This window comes from Urocitellus parryii, chromosome 6 (genome assembly GCF_045843805.1).
Source record: "Urocitellus parryii isolate mUroPar1 chromosome 6, mUroPar1.hap1, whole genome shotgun sequence".
In the NCBI taxonomy this organism is placed as follows: Eukaryota; Metazoa; Chordata; class Mammalia; order Rodentia; family Sciuridae; genus Urocitellus; species Urocitellus parryii.
Genome location: NC_135536.1, coordinates 71,790,657 through 71,805,280, shown reverse-complemented (window position 1 = coordinate 71,805,280; position 14,624 = coordinate 71,790,657). Strand labels below are relative to the sequence as shown.

Below are 14,624 nucleotides of genomic sequence, written 5' to 3'. Positions count from 1 at the left end.
AAGGTTCTTTTGGGTACTGTTAGAACACCAGCCACCAGAGGCATGGGAAGATTCAAGGACCTCTCAGAGTCCTTTCATCCTGATGCCTCATGGGCACTGGTGAGCCGTAGAGATACAAGAGGCTAGACGAGGCTGAGTGGTGTTACAGAGAGAAGGGATGAGTGGGACAGGGCAGGCTGAGGAAGCTCCTGCTACCACCCTGGCCTTTCACCTGGGCACATGAGGTCTCCTTTGTGATTGAGAAAACAAGTCTGTGTGTGGTTTAATATCCTGTTTTGAGTCAGAGTAGGAAAATGTTCAAATTGAAAAGATCAAGAGCCTAGTGAATTCTAAACTTTTTGTTCTAACAAAATAATATTATTTAGTTTAAAAAAAAGAAAAGAAACTGTTGAGCAGAACTTCAATATACTAAAGAAATTAAAAGTTCAGGTGAGATGGAAGGAGAGGGAAGAAATGCTCTTTGTTCAGGTTTCCTCTCATTACCTGTAACAACCTTGTTAGATCCTGAAGCCACTATGCCCTCCTCCATCATGGTACAGACTTAGAGCTAGGGCCAGGCACGTCCAAGTATCTGAGGGAGGAAGCCCAACCAGGAAGCGTTCCCCATGATGCCTTCAGGAGACCCTGGTGTCCTGGAGGAATGGTAACCTAGAAGCAGGCAGCACCCGGCTCTCTGCTCTGAACACTAGGGCCACATGAGGACATTGATGTTTCCAGTGTCATCCTTACCCATCCCCTCAATTGAAGAAAGAAGAATTTTACCCAGAAAATCTGATAGGACTGAAAGAAAAATCCCAGATCTCAACTTTATACAATGGACACAGGCCTGGAAAAATTTGCGTGCTAATTAAATCAGTTAAACTAAATGAGATTTAAGGGGACCAGGTAGCCCAGTATCTTGAATGTAATTCTTCATTCCTTAGTCAGTTTTTTTTTTTTTTAGGAATTTAGATCTCCATATGCTGAGATTTCCCAAGACAGGGAAGCTCAGCACGTTTACCTGTTCCAGAAGATGGAGGAGTGACAGATCCTGGGCTGTCATCTTCAGGCTCTGAGACAGTGACCGTGGGGACTGTGTCAGGACTTGGCTTCAGACAGATATCTTGCTTCTCGGGAGAGTTCTCTTGAGTAACAGCTGCGAAAGGAGTTTCGATCTCCGTCAGCGTGATTTTGACTGGGGCAGTGATCAAAGGAGCACTGTGCTGCCCCTCTGAGAAATCATCTATGTATGGAGCAAAGGTAGATTCTTCAAATAAGTGGTCCTTGATGACTTTTCCCTCCACAGGAGCTGGTTTGTCAGGTCCACGAACCCCTTCTGGTTTTGTTGAGATTTCAGTGTCTTTGTTCTTAAAATCCAAGTCTTTTTCTTCTAACTCGGGGAGATGCTGCTCCTGACCTTTCCCCTCCTCTGGCCTGGTTATGTCCATGTATTTATAGGCTTCCGCTTTCATCTGGTCCAGGGGGTCAACTAGGATCTTGTTCACTTCAGTGGACTCTGCAGGCGTCATTTCTATTCCAGAATCTGAACTGAATAAGCCACGAGACTCCATCCCAGGCACATCTGGTAAGGAGGCGCCAGGAGTCTCCAACGCCTCAGGGTTGTCTGAAGTGGAGATGTGGCCATTTTCCTTCTGAAGAATTCCAGTGAAATACGTAGAATCCTCCTGGGGTGCGTAAGAGATGTCAGAAATCAGAGACGTGTAACATGCTCCTTCCCCATCTTGCCGTGTTGTTGAGGACCAATCCAGGGCACTGGAGACAGCAGCCATGCCTGTCAATCAAAACAGCAACAGACTGTGAGTGGGGTACCTGAGTTCAGATCTCGCTCCTGCCTAACCCCCCAGCCAGCCCTGCCTCACAGAGGAACAGCATCCATTCTTCTCAAGAAAGTGCCCTTGGATCACTGGCGGCAAACTAATTTTCTTTGTCTCCCTGATAGGCCACATCTCTGGTGTTTTCTAAGGGGCAGAGCCCAATGACTCATATAAGCTTCCAGGTCCAGAAACAGATTCCAAAGGACTAGAAAAGTGATTTTTAACATCTACTACTTCAACACACAGTAACAATTTAACAAAAAATAAACCCTCTTCCCAGCTAAAGTCTTAATGGATCTTTAAGTAGAGGTGGAAATGTAGATAAATTGGAAATACAATAGTGTAGTTGGCTACTCAGGATTTGGGCTTCACCAGGCTGTGGGGGTACTCACTTCTCTCCTTGAGGACTAGTCTTGGAGACTTGAAGAGCTGGGAGAGGCCACAGGAGACCCTTGGCTCTGCCCTGTCACTCGGGGACTTCTGCTCCTTTTGGATGGCCTCCATCCATTTTATTTTTTAAGGTCCTCAGGGGTCTCCTAGTTCTGGGCCTCACCCCAAAGTTGTTATCACCTTAATGCTGTATTTCCTTATTTCTTCGGGTTCCTCCCTCATTTTGTTTTCCTCTTTCTTCACTCCTCTACTACCAAATACTTCCTTTCCAGTTAAATCAAATGCTCTACTATGGATTCCTTCCTTCCACCGGTGGTGCTAAAGGCAAAACAAATTTCTAGGTTTGAGTGTAGAGAATGTTTTCACCTTGCCATCATTTTAGCAAAAAAAAAAAAATTATATATATATATATATAGAACAGAAAAAGAAACCCCTCTATTGTTTACCCTCTATTGTTCTTCTTTGTCATAAAATTCTGCCAGAGAATAAAACTAACATTTTTTTTTTAAGGATTTACTGTGTGGTAAGCAGTAGAATTTTTACCTACTTCTTTTTAAAAACAATTTAGTGATCATTTATAGCAATTTTGTAAATTAGATTCCACACTCCGAACACCAGTGTATAAACACATTACACATATGCATAAACACATACAACGCACACACAGGATCCACAGTATAAAAGCCCTTGAGACACACTTGAGAATAAACCGGACTAAGGCACCAACTCCTACAAAAATAATCAAAGTAGTATTAGTAACATAATAAGACCAATAGATGTGAGTACTTGCTACAACAGTCGTAATTTCAAGCTTTTCATTTATTTTGACTCATCTATTCATTCATTGACTCAATCCTTGAAAGCTGGCAACATTGTTAGTTTCATCTTCAAGATGAGAAAGCTAAGAAACAAAGGGTTAAAGAACTCAGCTCTCCTGGGCAGTAAGTGGTGGAATCAGGATTCAAATCCAACCTATAAGCCAGGAAATCTCCAGGAATGCTTTGCACCTCCTTAAATAAGTTTGTAAAGTTGTAAAGTTGTTTTTCCCTAAGTAATTTTGCTTTAGCATTAAGAACAATAAATGTAACTTTTGTCTTTCCCTAGCTTCCATTTTGATTGCAATAAGCCTTTTTTTTTTTTTTTTTTTGGTCCAAGGGTAATGGAATAACACAAAACCTCTTCCCTTGCTTCCACTCTTCTGTCTCAGCATTTTGGCATTAGCTGTTTTCCTTTCTTGGAACTATCTTCCTCCAGATACTCGAATACCTAATTCCTTTATCTCTGAATCTTGGCTCCAATGTCACCTCCTTAAGGAAGAGGAATTAGATCCTGTACCTCAAATCACAACCTGCTTTGCACTCCTTACTCCCTGGGAATCCTGTTCCCTTCTACCCTTCTTTACTTTTTTTTTTCCTTATATCACTTATCTCCTTCTCATGTGTTGTATAATGAACTCTTTTACCTACTATTTATCAATTTTCCCTTCTTGCTAGGTATGCTCCATAAAGACAGGAATATTTGACTATTTTGCTCACTAATGTAACCTGGCAAATAGAGCAAGTCCTGGCACATAGTAGATACTCAGTAAATATTTGTAAAATTAAGAAAATAATTATGAAGTTTAGAATTAAACATGAACATCAGAGTTATGTGAGAAGACGTGTTAGAAGTTCCCCCAAGTTCTAATAACACTCACTTCATTCAACAAATGGACAAATTTGTAAACAACAGACCAATTCAAATCTGTTCATTTCAGCTAGGCTTCTAATAGCACTTCCTCAAAAAAAAGACTGCCTCAAAACAAACAAACAAACAAACAAAATCAATTGTAAAAGGAATAATAGCAATGATTGGCCATATTACCCAAACAATCATTGACCACAAAAAGAAAAGTGATGAAATTTAAATCCATGAGTGTACACACACCTTTACCCTATAGAATTCTTAAAATTTATTTCATTATATCACTTAGCCTACAGGTAGACCTCAATGGAGGCAGGGAAATTAATCTGAGATATTTCACTGTAGATATTTGCATCCTGAGATTCTCTGCCACAATTATTTGCAAGTAAGGAGTTTGTCCATCGGTATTATTAGTCTGGAGGTGTGGTAAGTGAGAAGGGAATGCTCCACTGTCATCATCAAACTGTCCCATTGCATTCCATCAAAAGCTTCCATTGCAGGGGCCACCACATTATTGCCTGGACATTATCGCCTATACCAGGCATGCTGAATATCCCTCCAGCCCATTGTCTCCTGACCCCAGAGTTATTACTCAACACAAAGGTTTCTTGTTCAGCACCCAGACTAGGACTCTGCCCTGTCTGACTGGGTAATCCTTCAACTCTGTAGCCTGGTGTTGGAGACGGTGTGAATTCTACCATCCTACAGCCAGCCTCCCCTGCTCCTCTTACTTACTCTCCACTCCAGGCATGCAAAGCCCTTCACAGTCTCACATTTGTTTGACTAGATTTTCTAGCCTTTTTTCACTCTCCAGTTCAAACATTAAGCTCCAGTTATAAACAGGTCATCACTTCTCTGACACTTCATCCTTCCAGTCTCTACATACAAATCTCCCTTTAACTTCAAGCCATTAAAAATGGCACCTGCCTATAATCCCAGCAGCTCAGGAGACTGAGGCAGGAGGATCCCAAGTTCAAAGACAGCCTCAGCAAAAGCGAGGCACTAAGTAACCCAGTGAGACCCTATCTCTAAATAAAATACAAAATAGGGCTGGGGATGAGGCTCAGCAGTCAAGTGTCCCTGAGTTCAATCCCCAGTACCCCCAAAAGATAAAAAGAAAAGGAAAAAACAGATAATAATCTTTAAATGCCACCTCCTCCATGAGGAAATTACTTCATCCATTTGGGCTGCTTATAACAAAATTACCATAAACTAGATAATTTATAAACAACAGAAATTTATTCTGGAGGCTGAGAAGTCCAAGATTGAGGTACTGGTAGATTCATTGTCTGGTTTTGCTGTAACCTCTCATGGTGGAAGAAGTGAGGGATCTCTGAATGTTTTCTTATATAAGCACAAACCTTATGACCTAATCACCACACCATTGTCCTCCCTTTCAAATACAATTACATTGAGGATGAAGATTTCAACATATAAATTTTGGAGGGGGTACCCAGGTCATAGCACTGACCATACCTCTAGGGCCAGACTCTTATTTTTCTCTTTCCTCACTCTTATAGCACTGAATTTATACTGTTTATATGGCCTATATGACATATGACATATATGTCCCTGTTATCTTCTAAATTTTTTAGCTCCTGTAGTTTGAGGCTTATGTCGGCATACTATATTATACATAGTAGATGTCAAATACCAAATGAATAAATGAGTGAATGGCCAATCAATCAACCAATCAATCACTAGACTTATTGTAAGCAGCTACTGAGTACAAAGTAGGACTAATTAATGCAAGTTACAAAGAGCACATTTTAACGTGGCATGTGAGAAGTAAGGTAAGAATTTGAGTTATTGGCAACGGAGAGGCGCTCCATCTGAGAACAAGAGTGTTCTGATCCTGGTTGTCCCTCAGACAGAGGTCAGAATCTGTCCAGGCAGGACCTAGTGTATTGTGGAAAGTTAGATGTAAGAACCACAGAGGTTCTTTTCAACTTTCCATGATGTTTGTATTGATTGGATGTCGCTGTCTGACACAGCTTCCTTACTTCTTCCTTTCCTCTAAAACATAATCAATATAATTTTCCCTGAGATGATGCCTCAGAGAATAACTGAGGGACCAGAATCTTGATTGCATCTATATTTTTTAAGTGACTATAACTAGAACCAACAATTGGGAAGAACTGCCAACCCTGAAATGTTTATATTGCCAGCTTTGTCTTACTCAGAAAGCCCACCACGAAATTCGAAGGACGCCTTTCACACTCTACAAATACTGCCAGCTAGAGGAAGAGGAACAGTCATTTGAGCAAAGCTAGTGCCAATCACAATCCCAAAAGACACCATCCTAAACACCATAATCATAAGTGTTGAAAACTCAAAAGATCAAAATCCCTGCAGTCTAAAGTTATAAAAAAAAAAAATCACAATCTCAAAAGATTAGAATCCCAAATGTTGAAATCCTGAAAGCCCAAGTCCCCCAAATCACAATTCTCATGGAATAAAAAGGGCAATGTAGAAGGTTTTGAGTGAGTTCTGGAGAAGGGGCTGGCATCTTTTTAGATGTACACAGAATAGCTGTATCCTATGAGATGCCCTGATACCAAAAGATGATGAAGCATGATTTGGGGCATATCTGTGAGAGAGTTTTAGAGATTAGTGTCTGAGTCTCAGTGGACTAGGTGGGGCAAGGTCCACCATGTAGAAAATGGATGTGAATGCATTGTCTGAGGAGACTCATGGCCCTAAAAGAAAGAAAGCAGCTATTCATCATGCTGTAATACTTCAAAATATAGCTAATGGTTGTAAAAGTAGGCCAAGCTATGGACTACCGCCAGACAACTGCTTATAATCTATGCCTATAATATAGTTTTTCATTCTCTTTCATTACTCTTTTCTCCCCATTATTTTACATTGTCGGCATGCTTTTTGCAATTTACAATCCTATGTATTTCAAATTTACTTCACTTCCTATACTATAAGGATAAATTTGTATTTATTGCAAATTTTATTTCTTGAAAGCATGTTATCACAATGATGACTTTGTGTTAAGCATTGTGCTTGTACATAAAAATGTTGAAACTTCCCAATAACTGAAGGAAGGTCATTTTTGTTCACTTGCATTTGTGAACAATTACATTTCTCCAGATATCATCTCTATGGTGATAGTGACCTATTGTAGTTTTTGATCAGTCTCTTCAAAAAGACTTGGTTGTCTTGTCAAGTTTCTCAGATAACCACAGTTATAAAGCTGAGCGCACACAATCACCAACCATAGTGACATGCATTTATATATTTTGCTTTTTGACTTATTTCTTTATGTGTAGAACTTTGTCTGCTCATAGATATTATGCTCTTATGCTGTCATTGGTATACCTGAGTGTTTAGACTTGCAAAAAAACATGTTATTATTGTCTATTTTATTGTACAAAGTGGACTGTGCAATGTTCTGTCATGTTTTTATTTACTTTTCAAGTCAATCTCTTTTAAAATGTAAATACATACATTTTCACTAATCTTTATTATAGTTTTCAGAATTTTCTTTTTGGGATTTTTGATCCTTCTGGATTTCAGACTTCAGAGATTTGATCTTTTGGAATTTCAATTTTTGGGATTATGGTATTCAGAATTGTCTTTTTCAGGTTTATGGCCTAAACCTGTGTAAATCACACATATAATTCTTTTAATATTTTTCACATATTTTAGATGTGTCCAGGTTAGAATCACCATAGAAACAATAAATAATCTAAATGCTTTGAATGTGGCCATGTCCTATATTCTTAAACTGAGCTAAATATCCTAAACAATTCTCAAGATTCTAATTTCTAAATTTGAAAAAATATATACATATATTTATGAATTATAATGGTGCCTAGCAGATAGAACCCTTATAAACAGAAAGTCCTTCTGGACAGTAAATTGCACGAGAGCAGAATCCTGTGGGGATTGTTGGCACTGAGAAGCAGAGCTGAGCCTGGAGGCTCAGGAAAGCCAATTAATTCTTGTCAGTGCTTCCTGCAGAGCTGGCAGATGTGGGAACTGAGGCAGAGAGCACAAGCCAATTGCCCCAGGTAGGAACCAATATTGTATATTGTTAAATACAAAGTCACAAAATAAATGTGCATTCTTTATCTAGACTAGAAATTACTACTCTATGTATATAACTAAGGATTACTTTGCATGTCTGATTTCCTCATTCTCTCTGGTAGCCTCCCGGGCCATCTAGAAGTCTGGTTTATGTGGAAGGAAGCATCAAGAATCAACATGGGGACCCACAGATGCCCTCTCAGGGGGTGGCTAGACAGGAAGGGCAGAGCAAATTCAGCTATCTGAATGCATTTACAATGACTCTAATCCTCAGAGTTTCAATTTATTAGTAACTTTCAGGGAAGTATTTATAATAAAAATTGAAGGATTCATGGGTCATTATTTCTGGTCAAAAGCTAAACAGAAGAGGATGAAAATAAACAGAAACTATTGCATTAAATCACATGTGCTGATAAAATCAGGTTTTGTATCTACCAGTGTCATTGATCAGAAAAATGGATGGCAAATTCAGTAATGTCATAAAGAGTAGGTATTGTATTCTATTCTACTCTACTTTTAATTCTCTGGCAGTACTGAGGAACAGGATGACAAACATGACTTGCTTCAATCCTAAAATCCCGGTTCTTATCACTGATTCTCTCACATGAATGGAATCTATTCAAATTCACAGCCTACTTAGATAGCTTGTATTCTGGGTCTACTACAGTCAATTGTGATATTCTGGGTAAGCCACATCTTAGAGCCTTAATTTATACATCTTTACCGTGGGGAGAATAATAGTTCCCACATTATTGGATCGTTATGAGGATAACATGAGATAATATGCTTTAATCTCTGCCTGACACATGCTCAATAAATGAAAGTTGTTGATTTTATTATTATCTCTATTTTGAAGGAAGGACACATCATTTGCAGCATATTACCATCTGTCTATTAGTTTGTTTCTTCATCTTTAATGACATACTGTCAGGCGAGTTTGGGCCAAAGGAGTTGACGATAGCTGACCCACACTCACATTGCTCTCTGGAGTTTGCCTTAGATGCGAAGGTCCCCAGAGTGCGAGAACACGGCTGTCTGCCTAATGCCTGATGTATGTTCATTAAGTACTTTTGAGTGATGCAACTGACACAGATCCTGTCATAAACTTGATAATGACTGCCTTGAGCATGAAAAGTTGAAATTTATCAAGACAATAGAAAAGGAGTGGCAGTGTCCAGTGCCCAGGGATGAGCTTCCTCTCTCATGGATGCAGCCCATTCTCACTCACTAAAGTCGACACGAGGGACCTGTGGCTTACCACCATACTTCCATAACTCAGTGCATCCTCTCTTACTGCTCTGAAATAGAAACAGAGAATGCCAGGAAACAGACTGATCATACCAAAAGGTTTTCTGGACACAGTGGTTGAATTGCTTCTACCTCTGCTTTCTAAAATTATAAAAGTAAAAAGTGCCATATACTGTATAGAGGACAGTATATGGCATAGAGGACATTATTCTTGTTATATTGAGGACATTATTCTTGTTATATTGAGAAATGTTTTTAAAATGGGGTGAACATAATTTTTTTAAAAAACTATAATAACAGTAAGAAGAGAGGTAAAGGCAAAATTCAAAATTGAAAGCTGGAATCGGTGACCAGAATTGTGTCTGCATTCACCTTCCTCGATCCTTTGCCCTCAGGCTGCCCATGTGATGGATGGTGGTAGCCTGCACAGAAGTGAGGCTGAAGGCTTGTTCCCTGAGCACTCCTACTCATCTTTCCTGAGTGCTATACAATTAGCAGGCTCAGAGTACAGAGGCTGCGACACACTTGTCAACAGACGCTGCTGTGAGGGATGGATACGCCAGCAAGGTTCCAGTGGCCTCTATGTCATCTAAGGAACATTCTCCTTCTGAAATTAAGTGTCCTGTGGTTTAGCATGACAAATGGGCCCTGAGAAATCCAGGTACACCCATTATTTACCAGTTTCATCTATGTGATCAGTGAACAGAATAACATTTTTAAAAATGAGTCTGCATTCTCCAGCAAAAGACTCAAGCACAAGACATGCTTGGGGGTTTGAGAACACGAATGACCACTCTTCTTTCCCTGACTCTGCCTTATTTAAAGATTGACTGCCAAAATAGTAGATTTTGCTTTGGGGATTGCAAAATTCATGTTTCATAAAAATGATTCAGCAAAATGTTTTGGTTGTTTTGTTTTTCTCCTACAAAGATCCTGGGTTTGTGTTGCCTAGGAAGTTATCCGTTCAGCAAAAAAAAAAAAAAGAAAGAAAAAAAAATGTGTAAAGGGATTAACCTGCTCTAGCAGAAGGACTGCGTTTGAGGTCCATAGAGTTCCCAGAAGCACCCTGGAAAGCAGGAAGCCACAGAGGTTGAGAGGAGATGAGAGTGGAAGTTCTGCTGGGCCTGGGAGGGTAGCTGTTTTGATGTCAGTTTTTGTTTCACTATTTTGTTGTTGTTTTCCTGCTGTCTAAACATGGAAATGGGATTCTATGCCTTTCTTTGGGGAATAATCTTTGTTGTGAGGAAGAATGAAGGTGAATATTTATTTATAATTTACTTAGATCTTATGAAAAGTTCCTTGAAGCCCTACATAGATTTTCCATTGCTTTTTTAAAGAACAGCTTTGGTGATATATGATTCATATAGCATAAATTGCAGTTTTTATATATTCAGAGTTATGTAACCTTCACCACTATCTTCTAACTCACCCACCTAATTGAGATGCATTCTACTCTTCATGTTTTCTATATAGAAAGACCACTAAGTTGCCTCCACCATGCAAAGAATTACATTTGGAACAAAAAGAAGGTTGTCCCTGAACATCTTTCTATTGGTCATTTGGTAACAGAATTTTGGCTTTTGATTTCAAAAGAGAAAAATAACTTTCTTATTCACATTTCCTCAATATTACATATAAGATGAATAGTAACAAAAAACGCATTATAAATTTGCCCAATAATAGTGCTTTTTTTCCATTCCCCACATAGAATTATCTAGTTATTCCCCATAATTCCTCTTTATTTATAGACCTAAAATTTTTAGAGTAGATTTAGGTTCACAGCAAAATTTAAAGGAAGGTACAGATCTCATATGCTCCTTGCCCTATGCAAGTCTGACTGTTTGTATCCCCCATCCCCCACCCCAATTAATATGTCAAAATTATAACTCCCAAGGTAATAGTACTAGGAGGTGGGGCCTTTGGGAGGTGATTAAATCATGAGGAAGAAGCCCTCAGGAGTGGGATTCATGTCCTTACAAAAATGATCCAAGGGAGTTTGTTCACCCCTTCTCCCTTGTAAAGACAGAGAAGAGATACCATCTATGAACCAGAAAGTGGGCTCTCACCAGAAACCACATCTGCCAGTGCCTTGATTGTTGGACTTACCAGCTTCTGCAGCTGTGAGAAAGAATGTCCACTGCTTATAAGCCGCCTGCTTATAGTCTCTTGTTAGAGAATCCTGGGCTGAACAAGACACACGCACAGCCGCCCCCGCCCCAACTCTCAACGTCCAGAGTGGTACATTGGTTACAACTGATTAACACTACATTGACACATCATTAGCACCCCATATCCATAGTTTACATTAGGATTATCTCTTGGTATTGTACATTCTAGGGTTAGGACAAATGTGGAAGGATATGCAGCCAACATTATGGTATCATACAAGTATTTTTACTGCCCTAAAATTTTGGGGGGCTTCACCTATTCATCACTGCCTTTACTGAAACCCCTGGGGACCTTTGTATTTTTACTGTGTCCACAGTTCTGCGTTTTTCAAAATGTCTTGTAGTTACGATCACCCATAATTCTTTTCATATGACCTTTCTCCTTACTCTCCCATCCCATCGTAGCTACCTCCGTAGCTAGACCCTTGCCACCTTCCACTGGGATTGTTTGGATAGCTTCCTAAGTGTCTCTGGCTTTCAGCCTCACCTCTTCCCACTCTGCATGGCCCTGCACATGGCCGACATATTCATCTTTCTAAAACACAACTGTCACCATGTCACTTCTTCACTCCAAACTTTTGATGGCCATCTTTGCTCACCATCAGGCTTAGAATTCAGGATCTCCTTTCACAGAGTCCTAGCCTGCCTTGATGGCTTTATTTCTGATACTTCTTAAGAAAGGCAACAAGTACACTAGGAGATTTCCAACTCTTGTGCCTTTGCTCGAGCCCTTCCCTCAGCTGAAAGGCTCTTTGGCTTCTCCTCAGTGAACTCCTACCTCCCCTAGTTTGCTCTTGTTAACCCCTTTCTAATGCTTCCTTTCTTGTCTCTATCCCAAAGGCTGTGGGCATTAATTGGCCATTGGGTCACTGGCTTTTTGGCCTTTGCTGTCAGTTATCTTCTCCCATATACTTGTTGAGAATCATCATCTTCTATGTCTTCATATCCTGGCATTTCTAGCACTGTGCACTGTGCTTTGTACCCTGCACATGCTCAGCAATTACTGACTGGGTGATCACTTCCATGTAACCAACTGATTTGGTCACATTCAAGAACTTTAGAATAAATTTCACTGCCAGTTGTGTATTTATTTAAGAAGAAAAATTTGCTGAATGCTTACTTATGCAAAGCACCAAAATAAAGGCTATGTCTACAATATACAGAGGTTTCCTAACCTAGTGTGGTACAAAAGTTACTACAAAGCCATTATTTATAACTGGTAGTTTGGGACCCCTAGCTGCCCTGGCAGTGACACTGGGTGGGTAACAGTAACCGTTGGAAGGTCATAGTAGAATCAGTGAAACCCTATGTGACACAACATATTTCCTGTTTCACCTTTCTGGTCAGGCCTGGTATTATCAGAATAAAATACAAAAGGACTCGAAGGGTTCTTTGAGGTCATGTAACATAAACCCCTGGCATCCCTAGGATCTTATCCACAGATTTGGGACCAGTCATCTGCCAAGGTCAGTTTGGGTATTTTCATTAACGTTATCTCTCAATTTGCTCTGTAAACCCACTTCTAAGTGTTGTGGTTAACAGTCTATGCCTTGGAAAAAAAATGCATGGCGTTGAATACTGACTCTACCAATTCCTAACTATGTGACCTCAGGCAAATTACCTAATGTCTTTATGCTGCACTTTCACCTGTTAATAATCAAGCTACCTGCAAGAGTGAAAGCTTCAAAGCTTCTAGGCTTCAATCCCAGATTTGTCTTTAAAATCTATTAGTAGAAGCAGATACTCAACAAATAATTAGAAGCAATACAGCACATAAGGACTAATCTTTCCAATATACAAGGAGCACTTGGAAATCAAGAAGAAAAGACTTTTTTAATCCATATTTTTTTTAAAAAATGGATGGAAGATGTAAATCAGCATGTTGTATAGAAAAAGCAATATAAATGCCTTGTGACACAAGATTCAAATTAAAAAGATCCTGAAATAGCATTTCTCCTTTATCACATTGGGAAAAAAATTTAAGTTTGGCAATACATTCTTTGATGAGGCTAAGGAGAGACAGACATTTTCAAACTGGGAAGAGGATAGGAGGAATGTAATTGGTATAACCTCTATGGAAGGCATTTTGGCAATTCCTTCCAGGAATATATATTTACAAATATATATTTACAAAAATATTTACTCTTGATCCGCAACCTCACTTATAGGAATTATTCTATAGACATACCTGTGCATGTAAACAATGAATATGAAAAAGGTTATTTAGTGCAGCATAATTTGAATTAACAAAAACTGGAATCAACTCAAATATACATCATCAAGTCTTGGCTAAATAACTACGTATTTCTACACACAGACTACTGTATAACTGTAAAAAAGAATGAAGACAATCTTCATGCACTGATATGGGAAGGGTTTATATAGATATTAAGTGAAAAAGTAAGATTCTGAACATAGAGATATAAACCTATATAAGAATATAAATAATATATGAGTATATTAATATATGAATATGTGACTATAATGTATAAATATAAAGAATGCTAATTCTCATGTAAGAAAAGGGAGAATGAGAATATATGTTCAGATGCATTTATATCTGCATAAAGAAACACTGAGAGAATACACAAGAAGCTAAATTATTAACCATAGAGAGTGGGGCAGGATAGAGAATAACAAATAGAAGAAAGGTAAGAAGCGGGGGGAGGGGGAACAAGTGGGTAGGAAGGGAGACAAAGGGGAAGAATGCATGAATATATCACAATGCAGTGCAATATTACTACAGAGTACCAATTTTAAAAATAAATAGAAATAAGACCAATAGAGTAGAGGAAGGGATCAGCAGGGAAGGAGGAGGTAAGGGAAAGAGGAAGGACTGGGGATTAAAATGGAGCAAGCTGTTCTATGCATTTGTTAATGGGTCAAAATGAACCCCACTATTATGTGTAACTGTTATGCACCACAAAAATAGAAGGAAGATTTTTATTGGGTATTTGTTTAAAATCCCCCCCCCGCCTTTTTTTTACCAAAATGAATGTATTACTCTTTAAAATTTAACTTCACTTAAAAGAAAAAGAAAACAATATGGGATGACAACACCAGTGTTTCATAAGCTACAGGGAACCCCTGTAGCTCAGCATCCTTCTTCTAAATGGCAGAGTTTCAAGGATCTAAAGATGGGTATGCCCCTCCTAGGTTCTCATGACTCAGGTTCAACCTTCTTCATCCTCTTTTTCATGTGTTGTTTTCCTCACCCTGTGAACAAACAGAAAACACAAACTGCACCTGTGCTTCACTCCTTACCTGGTGCTAAGCACTC

At 39.1% G+C, this 14,624-nt stretch overlaps 1 protein-coding gene across 4 annotated transcripts in view; it reads right to left on the bottom strand.

Annotated features, from left to right (window-relative positions):
• Rtn1 (reticulon 1) overlaps positions 1–14,624 on the bottom strand; it is a 375,661-nt gene that overhangs the window by 109,018 nt on the left and 252,019 nt on the right. For 3 of the 4 annotated variants that reach the window (XM_077799488.1, XM_077799489.1, XM_077799491.1), the window contains one exon: positions 1,001–1,771. The exons of the other annotated variant lie outside the window; for it this stretch is intronic. In XM_077799488.1, the coding sequence (XP_077655614.1) occupies positions 1,001–1,769 (769 nt within the window). In that variant the 5' untranslated portion in view covers positions 1,770–1,771. The remainder of the gene's footprint in view (positions 1–1,000; positions 1,772–14,624) is intronic. 4 annotated transcript variants of the gene reach the window in all.